Source organism: Hyla sarda, chromosome 7 (assembly GCF_029499605.1).
Source record: "Hyla sarda isolate aHylSar1 chromosome 7, aHylSar1.hap1, whole genome shotgun sequence".
In the NCBI taxonomy this organism is placed as follows: Eukaryota; Metazoa; Chordata; class Amphibia; order Anura; family Hylidae; genus Hyla; species Hyla sarda.
In genome coordinates, this window is record NC_079195.1 from 230319311 (window position 1) to 230338106 (window position 18796).

Genomic DNA, 18796 nt, shown 5'->3' on the forward strand with positions numbered 1-18796 from the left:
CCATAGATCACAACTGATCACTTAACAGGAGGAAAATTGTTATCAGCTTATTGTTAAAGTGGTACTCCGGGGGGACAACTGTTTTTAAATCAACTGGTACCAGAAAATTAAACAGATTTGTAAATGACTGTAGAAGACAATAATTATCAGCTGCTGAAGTTGAGTTGTTGTTTTTCTGTCTGGCAACAGTGCTCTCTGCTGACATCTCTGCTTGTCTCGGGAACTGCACAGAGTAGAAGAGGTTTGCTATGGGGATTTGCTTCCACTCTGGACAGTTCCCGAGACACGTGTCATCAGAGAGCACTTAGACAGAAAAGAACAACTCAACTTCAGCAGCTCATAAGTACTGAAAGGATTAAAAGGGGTACTCTTTTTTTTTTTTTTTTTTAATCAACTGGTGCCAGAAAGTTAAACAGATTTGTAAACTACTTCTATTTAAACCCTTCCAGTACTTATCAGCTGCTGTATGCTGCAGAGGAAGTCGTGTAGTTCTTTCCAGTCTGACCACAGTGCTCTGTGCTGACACCTCTGTCCGTGTCAGGAACTGTCCAGAGTAAGAGCAAATCCTTACAGCAAACCTCTCCTGCTCTGGACAATTCCTGACACGGACAGAGGTGGCAGCAGAGAGCACTGTGGTCAGACTGGAAAGAACTACACAACTTCCTGTGAAGCATACAGCAGCTGATAAGTACTGGAAGGGTTTAGATTTTTAAATAGAAGTAATTTACAAATTTATTAAATTTTCTGGCACCAGTTGATTTAAAAAAAATAAAATAAAATAAAAATAAAAAAAAGATATAGTTTTTCACTGGAGTACCCCTTTAAGAGACTCTGCTATCAATTAGGTGGGGGACCCAAATACGTTAATATCTCAAGGACTTATGGCAGTGTTTTCCAACCAGGAAGCCTCCAGCTGTTGCAAAACTACAACTCCCAGCATGCCCGGACAGCCGTTGGCTGTCCGGGCATGCTGGGGGTTGTAGTTTTGCAACAGCTGGAGGCACACTGGTTGGGAAACACTGCCATAGGGTGAGGCCCAGTGTACCGTACCTGCTCCCTTCATGAATTCTTGATAGCGCTGCCCCCATTCTGAGAGGACCTCCATCTTCACAGTTGTTCACAACCTGAAGAGACACAAACGTTACAGTTCATTGACAAAAAAGCAGAAAAAGTTATTTCAAAATATATAATGTGCAGACGTGCTTGCCCCCCACTTATAATAGGCCACACCCCTAAATCTAATGCCCCCTAAACCCATATCCGTGCCCCCCCCTTATAATAGGCCACACCCCTAAATCTAATGCCCTCTAAAGCCATATCCGTGCCCCCCCTTATAATAGGCCACACCCCTAAATCTAATGCCCCCTAAAGCCATATCCGTGCCCCCCACTTATAATAGGCCACACCCCTAAATCTAATGCCCCCTAAAGCCATATCCGTGCCCCCCCTTATAATAGGCCACACTTCCTCTTCCGGAGTGCTATGTGAAGAAATAGGTGCCAGTGCTGAAGTCTATCCGATTATACACATGACCCGCCGGAGCACCCGTCTGTGACTATGAACACCAGGGGCCCGGAACGGTGCTCCGGCAGGTCCCGATCATAAATCAAAATCATTAAATCACAGCACAGACAGAAGTCTGGGAACCGATTCAGCTGTTTCTTTATTGCATCCAAGTGCCAGTTCCTTGTCCCTTCACTAATACGAGGGGGGGGGGGGGGGGGCGGGGGCGGGACACCATTTGAGGGCGCGGTGCCGGATGCAAAGACCAATGTGTCTCCGCATGACCTGCACAATGCCAATGCAAGTGCACGCACCCAAGCAGCAGCTGACCCTAAACCGCCAAGGATCTCTGGAAAAAAAAAGTCAATATGAAAGGGGATATCCAGGAATAGAAAAAACAGAGCTAATTTCTTTCATAAAACCGCTCCCGTGCCTGTCTCCAGGTTGGGTGTTGTTCTGCAGTTCAGTTCCACGGAAGTGAATGGAGACAAGTTGTAAAACACACAACCTGTTTTTGAAAGAAATTAGCTTCATGATAAACCGCCCCCCGGACTTTATTTTTTATTATTTTTTAGTTTTCTACCTTGATATTTCTCTGTATTTTCTGCTCAGTCTCAGTCAGATTCACAGACTGGGAAGGGGCGTTCCCCAGCAGGCGTGACATCATCTGAAGCCATACAGGGGAGAACTTCCTCCCTCACTCTGCTACACACAGCCCAAAGCAGTTCAGTGTGAGATGAGCTATGATTGGCTAAGGCTGCACATCCCCCCCTCTTGGCATTTCCTGATTTTGGACTTCTGCCATGCCAGCAGGAGTCCAAAGTCTGTGCGAGGGATGAGGTGAAATGTGATCTGGACAAGTAGTGAGACACCTAGTGGCAGCTTCTTTAAAGGGGTATTCCAGGCAAAAAATTTTTTTTATATATCAACTGGCTCCGGAAAGTTAAACAGATTTGAAATTACTTCTATTAAAAAAAATCTTAATCCTTCCAATAGTTATTAGCTTCTGAAGTTGAGTTGCTGTTTTCTGTCTAACTGCTTTCTGATGACTCACGTCCCGGGAGCTGTGCAGCTCCTATGGGGATATTTTCCCATCATGCACAGCTCCCGGGACGTGACATCATCATTGAGCAGTTAGACAGAAAACTTCAGAAGCTAATAACTATTGGAAGGATTAAGATTTTTTAATAGAAGTAATTTACAAATTTGTTTAATTTTCCAGAGCCAGTTGATATATATATATATATATATATATATATATATATATATATATATATATATATATATATATATAAAAAAGTTTTTGCCTAGAAATCCCCTTTAAAACACAAATAAAACATAGAAAACTTCATTTTTTTTAAACAAAAAGTACATTAGAAAGATTCCTTATTTACTATAAACAGTGCAATAGCTAAAATTAGTTTTAATGACAGCGCCGGTTTAATGTCCGGAAGACTACAAGAGGCGACGATCACTATGAGGTCCCTATTGGGTCACTTGTCTTATCAGCATAGTCACTGACAACAAGCAGAGATCTTACATGCCTATATTCAGCTCATGAGTTACATTTGCAAATAATTCATCACATTAAAAGTTTCTTGTATAGAACGATAAAACATGGACTCCCCGGATTAGCCAAGTACAGCACTTCTGCCAGTCATGCCCAGGGGGCGCTGCCGAGTCCACCATTGTTGGACACATTTTCTGTAGTCCTCCACATCTCCCAAGAAAAGAGAATTTTGCAGCCCCCGGGATGAAAGAGGGCAGCTATTACTCCCCCATACTGTACACTGCAGCTCCTCTTCTTCAGGCTGGCTGCTGTGTATAAGCACAAGCTCAGCAGGAATTGGCGCACGTGCACGCAGAGCTGGTTCTGTTTTAGCAAAGACAAACACCTTTCACTGCTCCACCTCCTCTTTTTAAAAGATTAAAATCTTGGAGTAATTGAAAAACACCCAAAAATAAGATTTGTTATCTTCAGATCATCATCTGGCGACTTTATAAACGCCCCACAATCTGCCCTACAGGGGACGCCCTTCTGGCTCCTTGGAGCGTGACTAATCGAGAGGCGTCACTGCAGGGTGATGTGCGGCGATAAGCGGCTGTCACATAGATGAGACACCGCAGGGACGAGACGACCGTCAGCCCAAATGAAGGGAGACAGGGACTGGGTCATCCGGGGACACTAAAAGAGGACGTCCAGCGGTACGGATGGCTGGAAATTCATTTACCGTATCGTGAAAGGTTCTCCAGCTTTCTAATACAATACATTTTTGCGCAGTTTTTTTTTTTCTGGTCGGGGTTTTCTGTGTCTAATTTAAAGGGATTATCCAGAAATATATATATATATATATTATATGTATACCTCAACTGGCTCCAGAAAGTTAAACAGATTTGTAAATTACTTCTATTAAAAAAAAATCTTAATCCTTTCAGTACTTATGAGCTGCTGAAGTTGAGTTGTTCTTTTCTGGCTAAGTGCTCTCTGATGACACGTGTCTCGGGAACTGTCCAGTTTAGAAGCAAATCCCCATAGCAAACCTCTTCTACTCTGTGCAGTTCCCGAGACAGACAGAGATGTCAGCAGAGAGCACTGTTGCCAGACAGAAAAGAACAACTCAACTTCAGCAGCTGATAATTATTGGAAGGATTAAGATTCTTTTAATAGAAGTATTTACAAATCTGTTTAAATTTCTGGAGCCAGTTGATAAAAATAAAGTTTTTTTCCTGGAATACCCCTTTAAGAGAGGTGCATTTCCCACATCCTAGGGAGTAGGACTTGCACACAATTTTTGTGGAAAAATATATTATATTTAGATATAATATACACGATTATCTGCGCAAAAATAAAAAAATTATTGTGCAAAAATATTCGCAAATAAGGCGCACGCTCTTCCAAGCTGGAAAACTCTGCTAAGAAAAAAATTTATGCAGCTGTTGCAAAACTACAACTCCCAGAATGCCCGAACAGCCAAAGGCTGTTCGGGCATGCTGGGAGTTGTAGTTTTGCAACAGCTGGAGGCACCCTGGTTGGGAAACATCGGCCTAAGCCTGTCTGGGCATGCTGGGAGTTGTAGTGTTGCAAAAGATGGAAAACACTGGTCTACAGCTGTCAAGGCATACTGAGAGTTGTAGTTTTGCAACAGCTGGAGGCACACTGGTAGTAAAACACTTGCTTAGAAGATCCTCTTGAGTGGAAAAACAAAAACACAAAAATGGAGAAAGCAGAATTTTTTTCGTTACAATGTATCAGTCAGGAGTCCAGAGGAAGTGTCCAGACTGGATACAACTGAAACAAACCCCCAGCTGTGAGAAGTATTGGGTGAAAAGGGTTAAAGCCTCTGCATGTAAGGAAGTATGTTTTCATTCACTGACAGCAAGCAGATATCTTGCAAATAGTCCAGAACTGAAATAAGTATGATAGAAACTTGCAAAACTTTTCTATATACAATAGTTAAAAGGGGGTGATAATCAGATTAAAAAGGCGTCGGGGGGGGGGGGGGGGGGAATCCAACCTCAGGGGCTCCCATCAATCACGAGAACGGAGACCCCTTGTCCCCCCTAAGTAAATGACGCCGGAGCAAGCAATGTCCGACTGATACTACATTAACACTACCAGCTATCTTCCCAGTCCAATAGTCCGAAGGGGTCTTCCCTGCCCTCCCCCTGCACCTCCGGAGGGGTCTTCCCTGCCCTCCCCCTGCACCTCCGGAGGGGTCTTCCCTGCCCTCCCCCTGCACCTCCGGAGGGGTCTTCCCTGCCCTCCCCCTGCACCTCCGGAGGGGTCTTCCCTGCCCTCCCCCCTGCACCTCCGGAGGGGTCTTCCCTGCCCTCCCCCTGCACCTCCGGAGGGGTCTTCCCTGCCCTCCCCCTGCACCTCCGGAGGGGTCTTCCCTGCGCTCCCCCTGCACCTCCGGAGGGGTCTTCCCTGCCCTCCCCCTGCACCTCCGGAGGGGTCTTCCCTGCCCTCCCCCTGCACCTCCGGAGGGGTCTTCCCTGCCCTCCCCCTGCACCTCCGGAGGGGTCTTCCCTGCCCTCCCCCTGCACCTCCGGAGGGGTCTTCCCTGCCCTCCCCCTGCACCTCCGGAGGGGTCTTCACTGCCCTCCCCCTGCACCTCCGGAGGGGTCTTCACTGCCCTCCCCCTGCACCTCCGGAGGGGTCTTCACTGCCCTCCCCCTGCACCTCTGTGGGGTCTTCCCTGCGCTCCCCCTGCACCTCTGGAGGGGTCTTCACTGCCCTCCCCCTGCACCTCTGTGGGGTCTTCCCTGCGCTCCCCCTGCACCTCTGGAGGGGTCTTCCCTGCCCTCCCCCTGCACCTCTGTGGGGTCTTCCCTGCGCTCCCCCTGCACCTCTGTGGGGTCTTCATTGCGCTCCCCCTGCACCTCTGTGGGGTCTTCACTGCGCTCCCCCTGCACCTCTGTGGGGTCTTCACTGCGCTCCCCCTGCACCTCTGTGGGGTCTTCACTGTACCCATCTTGCACCTCTGGAGGGGTCTTCACTGTGCTCCCCCTGCACCTCCGGAGGGGTCTTCACTGTACCCACCTTGCACCTCCGGAGGGGTCTTCCCTGCCCTCCCCCTGCACCTCCGGAGGGGTCTTCCCTGCCCTCCCCCTGCACCTCCGGAGGGGTCTTCCCTGCCCTCCCCCTGCACCTCCGGAGGGGTCTTCACTGCCCTCCCCCTGCACCTCCGGAGGGGTCTTCACTGCCCTCCCCCTGCACCTCCGGAGGGGTCTTCCCTGCCCTCCCCCTGCACCTCCGGAGGGGTCTTCCCTGCCCTCCCCCTGCACCTCCGGAGGGGTCTTCCCTGCCCTCCCCCTGCACCTCCGGAGGGGTCTTCCCTGCGCTCCCCCTGCACCTCCGGAGGGGTCTTCCCTGCGCTCCCCCTGCACCTCCGGAGGGGTCTTCACTGCGCTCCCCCTGCACCTCTGGAGGGGTCTTCACTGCGCTCCCCCTGCACCTCTGGAGGGGTCTTCACTGCTCTCCCCCTGCACCTCTGGAGGGGTCTTCACTGCGCTCCCCCTGCACCTCTGTGGGGTCTTCACTGCGCTCCCCCTGCACCTCTGTGGGGTCTTCACTGTGCTCCCCCTGCACCTCTGTGGGGTCTTCACTGCGCTCCCCCTGCACCTCTGTGGGGTCTTCACTGCGCTCCCCCCTGCACCTCTGTGGGGTTATCACTGCGCTCCCCCCTGCACCTCTGTGGGGTCTTCACTGCGCTCCCCCTGCACCTCTGTGGGGTCTTCACTGCGCTCCCCCTGCACCTCTGTGGGGTCTTCACTGCGCTCCCCCTGCACCTCTGTGGGGTCTTCACTGCGCTCCCCCCTGCACCTCTGTGGGGTTATCACTGCGCTCCCCCCTGCACCTCTGTGGGGTCTTCACTGCGCTCCCCTGCACCTCTGTGAGGTCTTCACTGCCCTCCCCCTGCACCTCTGTAGGGTCTTCACTGCCCTCCCCCTGCACCTCTGTGGGGTCTTCACTGCGCTCCCCCTGCACCTCTGTGGGGTCTTCACTGTACCCATCTTGCACCTCTGGAGGGGTCTTCACTGCGCTCCCCCTGCACCTCCGGAGGGGTCTTCACTGTACCCACCTTGCACCTCTGTGGGGTCTTCACTGTAGCTACCTTGCACCTCTGTGGAGTCTTCACTGTACCCACCTTGCACCTCTGTGGGGTCTTCACTGTACCCACCTTGCACCTCTGGAGGGGTCTTCACTGTACCCACCTTGCACCTCTGGAGGGGTCTTCACTGTACCCACCTTGCACCTCTGGAGGGGTCTTCACTGTACCCACCTTGCACCTCTGGAGGGGTCTTCACTGTACCCACCTTGCACCTCTGGAGGGGCTGGAACAGGTTGGGGAGGTCTCTGTTTTCCTGTAATTATCAGCTTTAGATCGTCCCATCTGATAGACTCTATATCCAGGCTTGTCTGTGCAGTGCGGCCCACGCAGCGTTCCCAAGGGCCGGAGGGGATGTCTCTCCTCTCCGCCCTTCCCTGACAGTCACAGCCAGGTGATGACATAAGACGGGGCGAAGCAGGAAGTCACCTGGTGATGTCGGGCCCCACTCATCCCTGGACTCTTCCTCAACCTTGCCCTTTGTCACAGATTCTTCATTCTTATTTTGCTACAAACAACGGTGAAGAATTCTGCACCCCCCACAATTCACACTACCCAAATTATGCACAGATTCCTCCTGCAGCAGCTTCCAATCAATCTCAATGGGACTCTGCTGCTTAGTTCACAAGATGTTTAAAGTCCCGTAGTGGAAGATTGAACATGTTGCGCATCATACATTAAGGGAATTTTTAAAAGGGTGCGCAATGGTGGAAGAGACGTGCATTTCACATATCATACGCCATGAAATATATTATATATATATATATATATATATACACACACACACACACAGATAAATGCTCCAGGTCTCTCTGCGCACACTAGGCCGCTCCCCCTCCAAATGCAAAAAAATTATTAAAAAAAATATTCTGCAACAAAAATCTTAAAAAGCTGGAAAATTACAAAAAAAATTGCGCAAAACCAATGATGTCAATAAACAAACTCCCCTGTCCTGATCTAATATACTTGTCACATATGGATTAAATACAGTTTAGATCAGTGTTTCCCAACCAGGGTGCCTCCAGCTGTTGCAAAAATACAACTCCCAGCATGCCCGGACAGCCTTTGGCTGTCCGGGCAAGCTGGGAGTTGTAGTTTTGCAACAGCTGGAGGCACCCTGGTTGGGAAACACCAGTCTAAGGCTCTCTGGGCATGCTGAGAGTTGTAGTGTTACAACTAATGAAGGCGGAATCCGCCGGAGATCTCCCATCTGTCAATGAGACAACGCTAAAAACCGAATGTGGATAGTTTCTTCTCAGCGCAGAAGAACAATTTTCTCACTGAATTTCCCCAGTGTGAATGGACCCTTAGGAGATTTCCACACAGGCTTAACCCCTTAAAGGACCCTTAAAGGATTTTTCTACTTTCGTTTTTTCCTCCTTACCTTTAAAAAAAATAATTATTAGTATTTCAATTTTGCACCTAAAAATCCATATGATGCTTATTTTTTGCGCCACCAATTCTACTTTGTAATGACATCAGTCATTTTATCCAAAAATCTACGGTGAAATGAAAAAAAAAATTGTGCGACAAAATTGAAGAAAAAAACGCCATTTTGTAATTTTTGTGGCTTCTGTTTCTACGCAGTGCATATTTCGGTAAAAATGACACCTTATCATTATTCTGTAGGTTCATACGATTAAAATGATCCCCGACTTATATAGGTTGGATTTTGTCTTCTGGAAAAAATCATAACTACATGCAGGAAAATTTATACGTTTAAAATTTGTCAAACATTTTTATTTTCTGACCCCTGTAAGTTTTTTATTATTTTTTCGCGTACGGGGCGGTATGAGGGCTTATTTTTTGTGCCGTGATCTGAAGTTTTTAGTGGTACCATTTATGTATTGATCAGACTTTTTAATTGCTTTTTATTCATTTTTTCATGAAATACGCTATTTTGGACTTTGGAATTTTTTTTTGACCGTGCGGTTTAATTAACGATATATTTTTTTAATTCGGACATTTCCGCATGCGGCGATACCACATATGTTTATTTTTATTAACAGTTTTTTTTTATGGGAAAAAGGGGGGGGGGATATTCAAACTTTTATTAGGGAAATGGTTAAATGATCTTTAGTCACTTTATTTTTTTGCAATGTTATAGCTCCCATAGGAGACTATTACACTGCACACACTGATCTCTTATACTGATCATTGTTATCCCATAGGAGACTATTACACTGCACACACTGATCTCTTATACGGATCATTGTTATCCCATAGGGACCTATAACAATGCACACACTGATCTCTTATACTGATCATTGTTATCCCATAGGAGACTATAACACTGCACATACTGATCTCTTATACTGATCATTGTTATCCCATAGGAGACTATAACACTGCACACACTGATCTTTTACATTGATTTATTTATTTATATAGCGCCTACAGATTCCGCAGCGCTTACAATTATGGGGTACAATAGTTCCATTGATCCAATAGTTCCAATAGTAAACATTGATCATTATTACCCCATAAGGGGCTATAACACTGCACACACTGATCTTTTACATTGATCAATGGTTTCCCATAGGAAACCATTGATCGATGATACTGCCGCTTGACTGCTCATGCCTGGATCTCAGGCACTGAGCAGTCTTTCGGCGATCGGACGCGAGGAGGTTCCCCTTACCTGCTTCCTGGTGTCCTTCAGCTGTTCGGGACGCCACAATTTCACTGCGTGGTCCCGAACAGCCCCCAGAGCTAACAGGCATTAGTTTACTTTCACTTTAGAGGTGACGATCAATTTGAATGCCGCGTCTAAAGGGTTAATAGCGCACAGCACTAGAGGCAGTGGCCCCGCGTTATAGAATGGGAGCGGACTCATGGCGTAAAGGTATGCCCTGGGTCCTTAAGTGGTTAAAGGGGTACTCCAATGGAAAAAAAAATTTCATATCAACTGTCTCCAGAAAGTTAAGGACTTTTGCTGGGGGTTGCATAAACTGATGTCTTCAGAGGTCGCAGAGTTTGCGCATTCATCAGATTATAGTAATCTATAGTGTACGGTGTCCCTTTTAGGATAGTCAGTCGTCCCGCCTCCTCCCTCACACCAATCTCCGTCCTCCATCAGCCACAACTCCCTCCTCCCTCATCCGAAACTCCCTCATCCAAAACGCCGTCAGGCCTCAGACGATTCTCCCTCAGACGCAACTTCCTGCCGCATGGGAGCCGACGCTGTGAAACTTGCAAGTGTACTACAGACACTACATGTGCTACAGAGTCTGTATAGCAGAGCCGACAATGAATAGCGTGTACAGCAGAACCCGTATAGCAGAGAGCCGACACTGACTCGGCTCTGCTACACGGCAGGAAAGTTTTTCATCTGAGGGATGATGGAGTTTTGGAGGAGAGACTTTAGGATGACAAAAGGAGAGAGGAGGGAGTTATGCCCGACGCCTACCGGAGATTGGCCCGAGGGAGGAGGCGGGACGCCGTTTCACCTGACGGAGGACGGAGTTACGGCTGACGACCATTGGTCCCAGGGAGGAGGTGGGACACTGTTTCACCTGACGGAGTTACAGCTGACGATGTCCTAAAATTTACACCGTAATAGTGGATCTTATCAAACCAGTGCAAGGCAACCCACAGCGCTCCAGTGGTTACAACTACAACTCCCATCATGCTTGACTGTTGCTAATCAAGTTTTCGTTAAAGGGGTATTCCAGGCCAAAACATTTTTTTTTATATATCAACTGGCTCCGGAAAGTTAAACAGATTTGTAAATTACTTCTATTAAAAAATCTTAATCCTTCCAATAGTTATTAGCTTCTGAAGTTGAGTTGTTGTTTTCTGTCTAACTGCTTTCTGATGACTCACGTCCCGGGAGCTGTCCAGCTCCTATGGGGATATTTTCCCATCATGCACAGCTCCCGGGACATGACATCATCATTGAGCAGTTAGACAGAAAACTTGAAAAGCTAATAGCTATTGGAAGGATTAAGATTTTTAATAGAAGTAATTTACAAATCTGTTTAACTTTCCGGAGCCAGTTGATATATAAAAAAAAAAGTTTTTGCCTGGAATACCCCTTTAAAACCTATGTCAGATAAAGTGTCTATAAGAGTCATAGAGCTTCTAGTAACATCTGGGCTCAAGGTCTAAGGCAGTGTTTCCCAACCAGGTTGCCTCCAACTGTTGCAAAACTACAACCCCCAGCATGCCCGGACAGCTATCAGCTGTCCGGGCATGCTGGGTGTTGTAGTTTTGCAACAGCTGGAGGCATCCTGGTTGGGAAACACTGCAATAAGGACTTGAAATATTCACTTATTGGGGAAGAGTCCCTTAATAATAAGCTGATAACACGATGTTCCCTGTTGGGACCCCCCAGTGCACTGTAGCTAAAGGGGGCGCAGAAGTAGTAGTTGCCCCAAAGGTCCCCGATGCTGAAGACATCCGTATTATACCTAGCACATGGTCGTGGGGGGGGGGGGGGGGGGATCTTGTGCACCATTTGCACTAGGACCCAATGTTGGAGATGGCAGTTACTGTAGTGGTACAATCACATACAGATGTAGCAGAGCTGAACTTGCAATGCAGCATTTTTGTAGACCCCACTGTGTGATGTCACATGATAGGGGGGGGGGGGGGGGGTCGGTGCGTTTAATACAGAGGCTCAGGTCCTACTTTCTACTCGGTTTCCACAGAGATGATGGGAAAGTTGTGAAATGACAACACGAGGTGACGTATGCCGGCGGTATGGAAGCTTCCGGGTACGACGTCTATTTTTAGTCTCTGCTCCATGTGATCGGTCCAGACCGATTCTCCAGTGTAACTTGTGGTCACGAAGGACAATAATGAAGGGACGTTCCTAAAAAGTTCTGCAGCTGAAGACACGAGGCAGAGAATGGAGAACGCGATACATCCCTGCACCCAGGTCAGCCTTGTAACATGTAGAATTAATTGTTTGAGGCGCTAATGTTACCATCAATGGGGGGGGTAAGAGGTTTCAGACAAACATTGGTGCTGCTGGTCCCCCATAGCTGTGCCCGGCACTACAGAACCTGAGGAGGGGGCTCAGTCGTAGTATCTGGAACAGCTGCCTCACCTTTAATGGGAAAAGGTCAAACATTGATGGCCTCTCCGCCCCCAGTACCCGTGTTGTCCGATAGGAGGAGGACGACATTAAAGGGTAACTCAACCCAACATAACCCTTTATATTCTGGGACTTTACACCGAGGACCCTCTGAGCAGCATATACCATATATTACAGTCCACTGGTCTCTATAGGAGCTCACAAAACTGCTGCAAAATAACAGCTACACTGTTTCAGTTGGAGGACGCTCCGCCCCAGACTAAGAGCTCCGCCCTTGACTAAGAGCTCCGCCCTTGACTAAGAGCTCCGCCCTTGACTAAGAGCTCCGCCCTTGACTAAGAGCTCCGCCCTTGACTAAGAGCTCCGCCCTTGACTAAGAGCTCCGCCCTTGACTAAGAGCTCCGCCCCAGCATTAGAAAAGCCATATATAGATACAGTATATTCTCTAAACAAGTGTTTCCCAACCAGTATGCCTCTATTCCATCATCCTAACCTGAATCCTAACAGAATATACATAAATTATATGCATATACACACATTCTTTAAAATTAGGTTGTTTTATTTATTTATTTTTGGAAAAGCTGGGTGATGTTTTAGTCTCTCCACAGATGAGTGCTGTAGTACGGAAATCAAAATGCACTTGAAAATTTCTCGTCTTTGGGGAGCCTTAGGGTATGTTCACATGTACGGGATCTGCTGCATATTTTCTGCAGCCGATTTTGCTACCTATTGAAGTTAATGGGTAGCAAAATCAGCAGCGCAAAATATGCAGCAGATCCTGTACGCGTGAATATACCCATAGGCTGGATTTTTTTATTTATTCTTCGTTCTTTTAAATATATTTAATTTCTATATTGCTATAACAAATTATTGTCAATGTTGTCAGTATTTTTTTCTTTTCCAGAAGGCAGCAATGTGTTCTGGATTTGGCATTTAAAAAAAAACAAAAAAAAAAAACCTATTATATATTTTTATTATTTACCTAGTGCCCTTGGCTCCAGGACGCTGAACACACGATAAGGGTTACAATACCTAACACAAATACAATGACCACTGACTGCGACACAGTAAATGACAGACTGATATGGAAGAGGGAGGGCCCTGCCTACAAAGGGTTACAAGATACAAGATTTTTTTCTTTATAAGAATTTTTCTATACAAACACAAAAAACCTGTATGTACAAAATATAAAATAATAAACGTGGAGCCGTTGTCAGCGCCGGCAGATAGGTAGTTCTAATCTCTGATCAATAACGTAAAAATCCGAAGCCACCGCGCAGGTGACCCCATCGACCTCGGCCGCAGTCGCCGCACTTATCTGCTGAATATTTATTATCTACAATATTTTTCCTGCAGGAAAAATCATAAACAGGAGCAGAAAATCAGCCCCATGGAGGAACCCAGAGCCGCCTGCTGTCACCACCACCCCCGAATACTATTTATATCGCAGATAGTGCAGGGGGAGTTTTTGGCGCGCAGTCACCATCATCCACCCAACCGGGCAAACTTGATGACTCAACTGTAACAAAAACTCAGCTCTGCTACATCTGTATACATCTAGTATCACAGAACAGCTGGTGACAACGCTGTATGGAAACAATTTGCACGCTGGTGCGGGGGCCATTGGCGGTGGTGCGGGGCCGGGGGCATTGGCAGTGGTGCGGGGGGGGGGGGGGGCATTGGCGGTGGTGCGGGGGGGGGCCATTGGCGGTGGTGCAGGGGGGGGCCATTGGAGGTGGTGCAGGGGGGGGGGCCATTGGCGGTGGTGCAGGGGGGGGGGCCATTGGCGGTGGTGCAGGGGGGGGGCCATTGGCGGTGGTGTGGGGCCATTGGCAGTGGTGCGGGGGGGGGGGGGCCCTTTGGCGGTGGTGCAGGGGGGGGGCCATTGGCGGTGGTGCAGGGGGGGGCCATTGGCGGTGGTGCAGGGGGGGGGGCCATTGGCGGTGGTGTGGGGCCATTGGCAGTGGTGCGGGGGGGGGCCATTGGCGGTGGTGCGGGACCCATTGGCGGTGGTGCGGGGGGAGCCATTGGCAGTGGTGCGGGGGGGGGGGGGGGCCATTGGCGGTGGTGAGGGGGGGGGCCATTGGCGGTGGTGCGGGGGGGCCCCTTTGGCGGTTGTGCAGGGGGGGCGGCCCCTTTGGCGGTTGTGCAGGGGGGGCCATTGGCGGTGGTGCAGGGGGGGGCCATTGGCGGTGGTGCAGGGGGGGGCCATTGGCGGTGGTGCAGGGGGGGGCCATTGGTGGTGGTGCAGGGGGGGGCCATTGGCGGTGGTGCAGGGGGGGGCCATTGGCGGTGGTGCAGGGGGGGGCCATTGGCGGTTGTGCAGGGGGGGGCCATTGGCGGTGGTGCAGGGGGGGGGCCATTGGCGGTGGTGCAGGGGGGGGCCATTGGCGGTGGTGCAGGGGGGGGCCATTGGCAGTGGTGCGGGGGGGGCCATTGGCAGTGGTGCGGGGGGGGCCATTGGCAGTGGTGCGGGGGGGGGGCCATTGGCGGTGGTGCGGGGGGGGCATTGGCGGTAGTGCGGGGGGGGCATTGGCGGTAGTGCGGGGGGGCCCATTAGCGGTAGTGCGGGGGGGGCCATTGGTGGTGGTGCGGGGGGGGCCCTTTAGCGATGGTGCAGGGGGGGGGCCATTGGCGGTGGTGCAGGGGGGGGGGCATTGGCGGTGGTGCGGGGGGGGGGGGCATTGGCGGTGGTGCGGGGTCATTGTGCCTGGGATCAGTTTCCACTGGCAGGAAAGACAACAGGAAAAGAAAGTGAATACAGCCTGAAGAGGTCAGCGCAGAGCGGGGGGGGGGGGGGGTCAGGCTGTCGGGGCAAATATGATGAGAGGTGTAGTCACAGGAGAGATAAATATAAACTGATGCTGGAATAACTGGCTATAAGATCATAATAGAGGTTGTAGTTCCACAATAATAAGGAGTAAGGCCATGCTGGGAGCTGTAGTCTCATGATAGCTGGATGTAAAGTCACACTGGGAGTTGTAGTTCCACGATAGTTAAATGTAAAGTCATGCTGGATTATGATAGCTTGATGTCAGGTCATGCTGGGAGTTGTAGTCTCACAATAGCTTGATGTAAGTTCATGCTAGGAGTTGTAGTCTCATTACAACTGGATGTAAAGGTCATGCTGGGAGCTGTAGTCTCATGATAGCTGGATGTAAAGTCACACTGGAAGTTGTAGTTCCACGATAGCTAAATGTAAAGTCATGCTGGATTATGATAGCTGGATGTAAAGGTCATGCTGGGAGTAGTAGTTTTATTACAGCTGGATGTCAGGTCATGCTGTGAGTAGTAGTCTCACGATAGCTGGATGTAAAGGTCATGCTGGGAGTTGTAGTCTCATTACAGCTGGAGTTGTAGTCTCATTACAGCTGGATGTCAGGTCATGTTGGGAGTTGTAGTCTCACGATAGCTGGAAGAACATCCAGGATTTCAGTCCGGCACACAACAGGTCTACATGATAACCAAATGCTTAAAAATAATGACACCCTCATTCACTCACCTCTCTGATCTCAGTCTTCCTTCTGGAGCAATCGTCAGGTGATCACTGCAGCCAATCAGTGGCCTCGGTGGTCATGAGCCACTCTGTTGCCGCGGGAGATTTATGAAAACCTGTGTAGAGGTGCAGTTGCCCATAGCAACCAATCAGATTGCTTCTTTCATTTTTCAAAAGGCCTCTGAAAACTGAAAGAAGAGATCTGATTGGTTGCTATGGGCAACTGCTCCTCTATACAGGATTTCATAGATCTCCCCCACTAGTGACCGGAGCCACGATGCCACGTACGGCTCATGACCACCAAGGCCACTGATTGGTCATGTGATGACCGCTCCAAGAGGACTGAACGGGGGTCAGTGTGGGATCGGAGGCGAGGGACTGCTGCTTTATTACTCTAAACCAGTGTTTCCCAACCAGTGTGCCTCCAGCTGTTGCAAAACTACAACTTCCAGCATGCCCGGACAGCCTTTGTAGTTTTGCAACCGCTGGAGGCACCCCGGTTGGGAAACACTGCCCTACGGCTGTCAGGGAATGCTGGGAGTTGTAGTTTCGCAATAGCTGGAGGGAAACTGGTTGGGGAAACACTGGCAATTGGCTGTCCGGACCTGCTGGGAGTTGTAGTTTTGCAACAGCTGGAGGCACCCCGGTTGGGAAACACAGCTCTAAATCATTTGGGACTCTAATGCTAAAGCACAGATAATCCCTTTAAGTCCCAAAGGCCTAACATCCCTTTATCTCTTCATTGAAGTCAGCCATACAATAGTCTACTGGAGCTCCTCTCCTTATCCCCCATGCACGTGCACGCTTGGTTTCATTGAGCATGCACATGTTTTCAATACAGACAGCACTGGGAGCAGCTTCTTCCCAGGAATAAATGGGATTGTGCGGTTGATCGTATGTTAGGAGATGCAGTTTTGCCCCAGGTTGGGAAACGTGGCTTTAGATGGTCGGTGGGCACTGCTTATATGGGTGGGCTCGGCTGACGTGTCTACGGCTGGTGCTACATCGGGGGTCACATGGCCACAATAATCGCTGTGTAACAAGTAGGTAAATGGGGTCACACAGATGGATTCACAACACGACCCCATTCACTGACCTTAGGGGCGACGCAGCAATCTTTGGTCATGCAGCAAAAAATAAAAATCGCCATCTTGTCCCAGCCTATTGTGTATATCTTGTGCCATAACAGCTGCCCGGGCCTGCTAGGTGCGGTAGTTTTGAAACAGCTGGAGGCCCCCTGGTCGGGAAACACTAATATAGGGAGTCACCAGTGAAGAGGGCGCCCTACGAACTCTCCAGTGCCTCCTCTTAACCATCACAAACTGGAGGGCGACTACAACCTCTATCTCCACCACTGCAAAGTAGGAATGTAGTAGCAGCATTCTGCATCAACCACAAGTCCCAGCCCGACTATCTCTCTGGGACTTGCTGGGGGGTCTTCCAGGGGGGGGTCACCTATTACAGGTCACGTTCCAGGGGGGTCAACTATTACAGGTCACGTTCCGGGGGGGGGGGGGGTCACCCATTACAGGTCACGTTCCGGGGGGGGGGGGGGGGGGTCACCCATTATAGGTCACGTTCCGGGGGGGGGTCACCCATTACAGGTCACGTTCCAGGGGGGTCACCTATTACAGGTCACGTTACGGTGGGGTCAACAATCATTACAGGTCACGTTCTGGGCCGGGGGGGGGGGGGGGGGGAGGAACACCTATTACAGGTCACGTTTCAGGGGGGGGGTCACCTATTACAGGTCACATTCCGGGGGGGTCACCCATTTCAGGTCACGTACCGGGGGGGGGGGGGGTCACCCATTACAGGTCACGTTCCAGGGGGGTCAACTATTACAGGTCACGTTCCGGTGGGGTCAATCATTACAGGTCACGTTCTGGGCCGGGGGGTGGGGAGGAACACCTATTACAGGTCACGTTTCAGGGGGGGGGTCACCTATTACAGGTCACATTCCGGGGGGGGGTCACCTATTACAGGTCACATTCCGGGGGGGGGGGGGGGGTCACCTATTACAGGTCACGTTCCGGGGGGGGAGGTCACCTATTACAGGACACGTTCCAGGGGGGGTCACCTATTACAGGTCACGTTCCAGTTCCAGGAGGAGTCATCTATTACAGGGGGCTCACCTATTGCGGGTCACATTTCAGGTGGTCATCTATCACAGGTCACATTCCAGGGAAGTCACTTATTACAGGTCACGTTCCGGGGGGGGGGTCACCTATTGCAGGTCACTTATTACAGGTCACATTCCAGGGAAGTCACTTATTACAGGTCACGTTCCGGGGGGGGGGGGGGGGTCACCTATTACAGATTACATTATTGGGATCACCTAGAAGAGGTCACTTTCCAGCTTTCCAGAGGGGGTCACCTATTACACAACACTTTTCAGAGAGGTCACATTCTGGGGTCACCTATTACAGGTCACGTTCCAGTTCCAGGAGGAGTCATCTATTACAGGGGGCTCACCTATTGCGGGTCACATTTCAGGTGGTCATCTATCACAGGTCACATTCCAGGGAAGTCACTTATTACAGGTCACGTTCCGGGGGGGGGGGGGGGGTCACCTATTGCAGGTCACTTATTACAGGTCACATTCCAGGGAAGTCACTTATTACAGGTCACGTTCCGGGGGGGGGGGGGGGTCACCTATTACAGATTACATTATTGGGATCACCTAGAAGAGGTCACTTTCCAGCTTTCCAGAGGGGGTCACCTATTACACAACACTTTTCAGAGGTCACATTCTGGGGTCACCTATTACAGGTCACGTTCCGGGGGTCAGCGGGTGCCCGTTTTTGTGGTGTGGCATCATGCGGACTCCAGGTCTCCAGCCTGGTTACACGAGCGTCCACCTCACACACCCAGCCCTTGTATCTTCACAACAATTACCAGTCACCGTGCAAAGAATGTGAATCACAAACACGTTCACACCCAGATTTTTTATTGTGACACGAGAGAAAGGTGACGTAACGCCCACGGTGCAGGATACACACAGGCTATGGAGGTTTCCAGTCTACATGCCAAGGTGTGTGGGTGAGGAGCTTCGCTTTACTTCATCACAATGGACGTGTAGGCGCATGCCGTACGTTGTTCTCTGGTATCAGCCATTTCAGGCAGACCAATATCTACACGACC

The 18796-nt window shown here is 49.8% G+C and overlaps 1 protein-coding gene across 3 annotated transcripts in view; it reads right to left on the reverse strand.

Annotated features, from left to right (window-relative positions):
- ELOVL1 (ELOVL fatty acid elongase 1) overlaps nucleotides 1-18796 on the reverse strand; it is a 72316-nt gene that overhangs the window by 11702 nt on the left and 41818 nt on the right. For 2 of the 3 annotated variants that reach the window (XM_056533048.1, XM_056533047.1), the window contains one exon: nucleotides 1051-1124. In XM_056533048.1, the coding sequence (XP_056389023.1) occupies nucleotides 1051-1105 (55 nt within the window). In that variant the 5' untranslated portion in view covers nucleotides 1106-1124. Of the gene's footprint in view, nucleotides 1-1050; nucleotides 1125-15658; nucleotides 15738-18796 lie in introns of those variants that run through there. The other variant, XM_056533049.1, reaches the window with a different exon arrangement.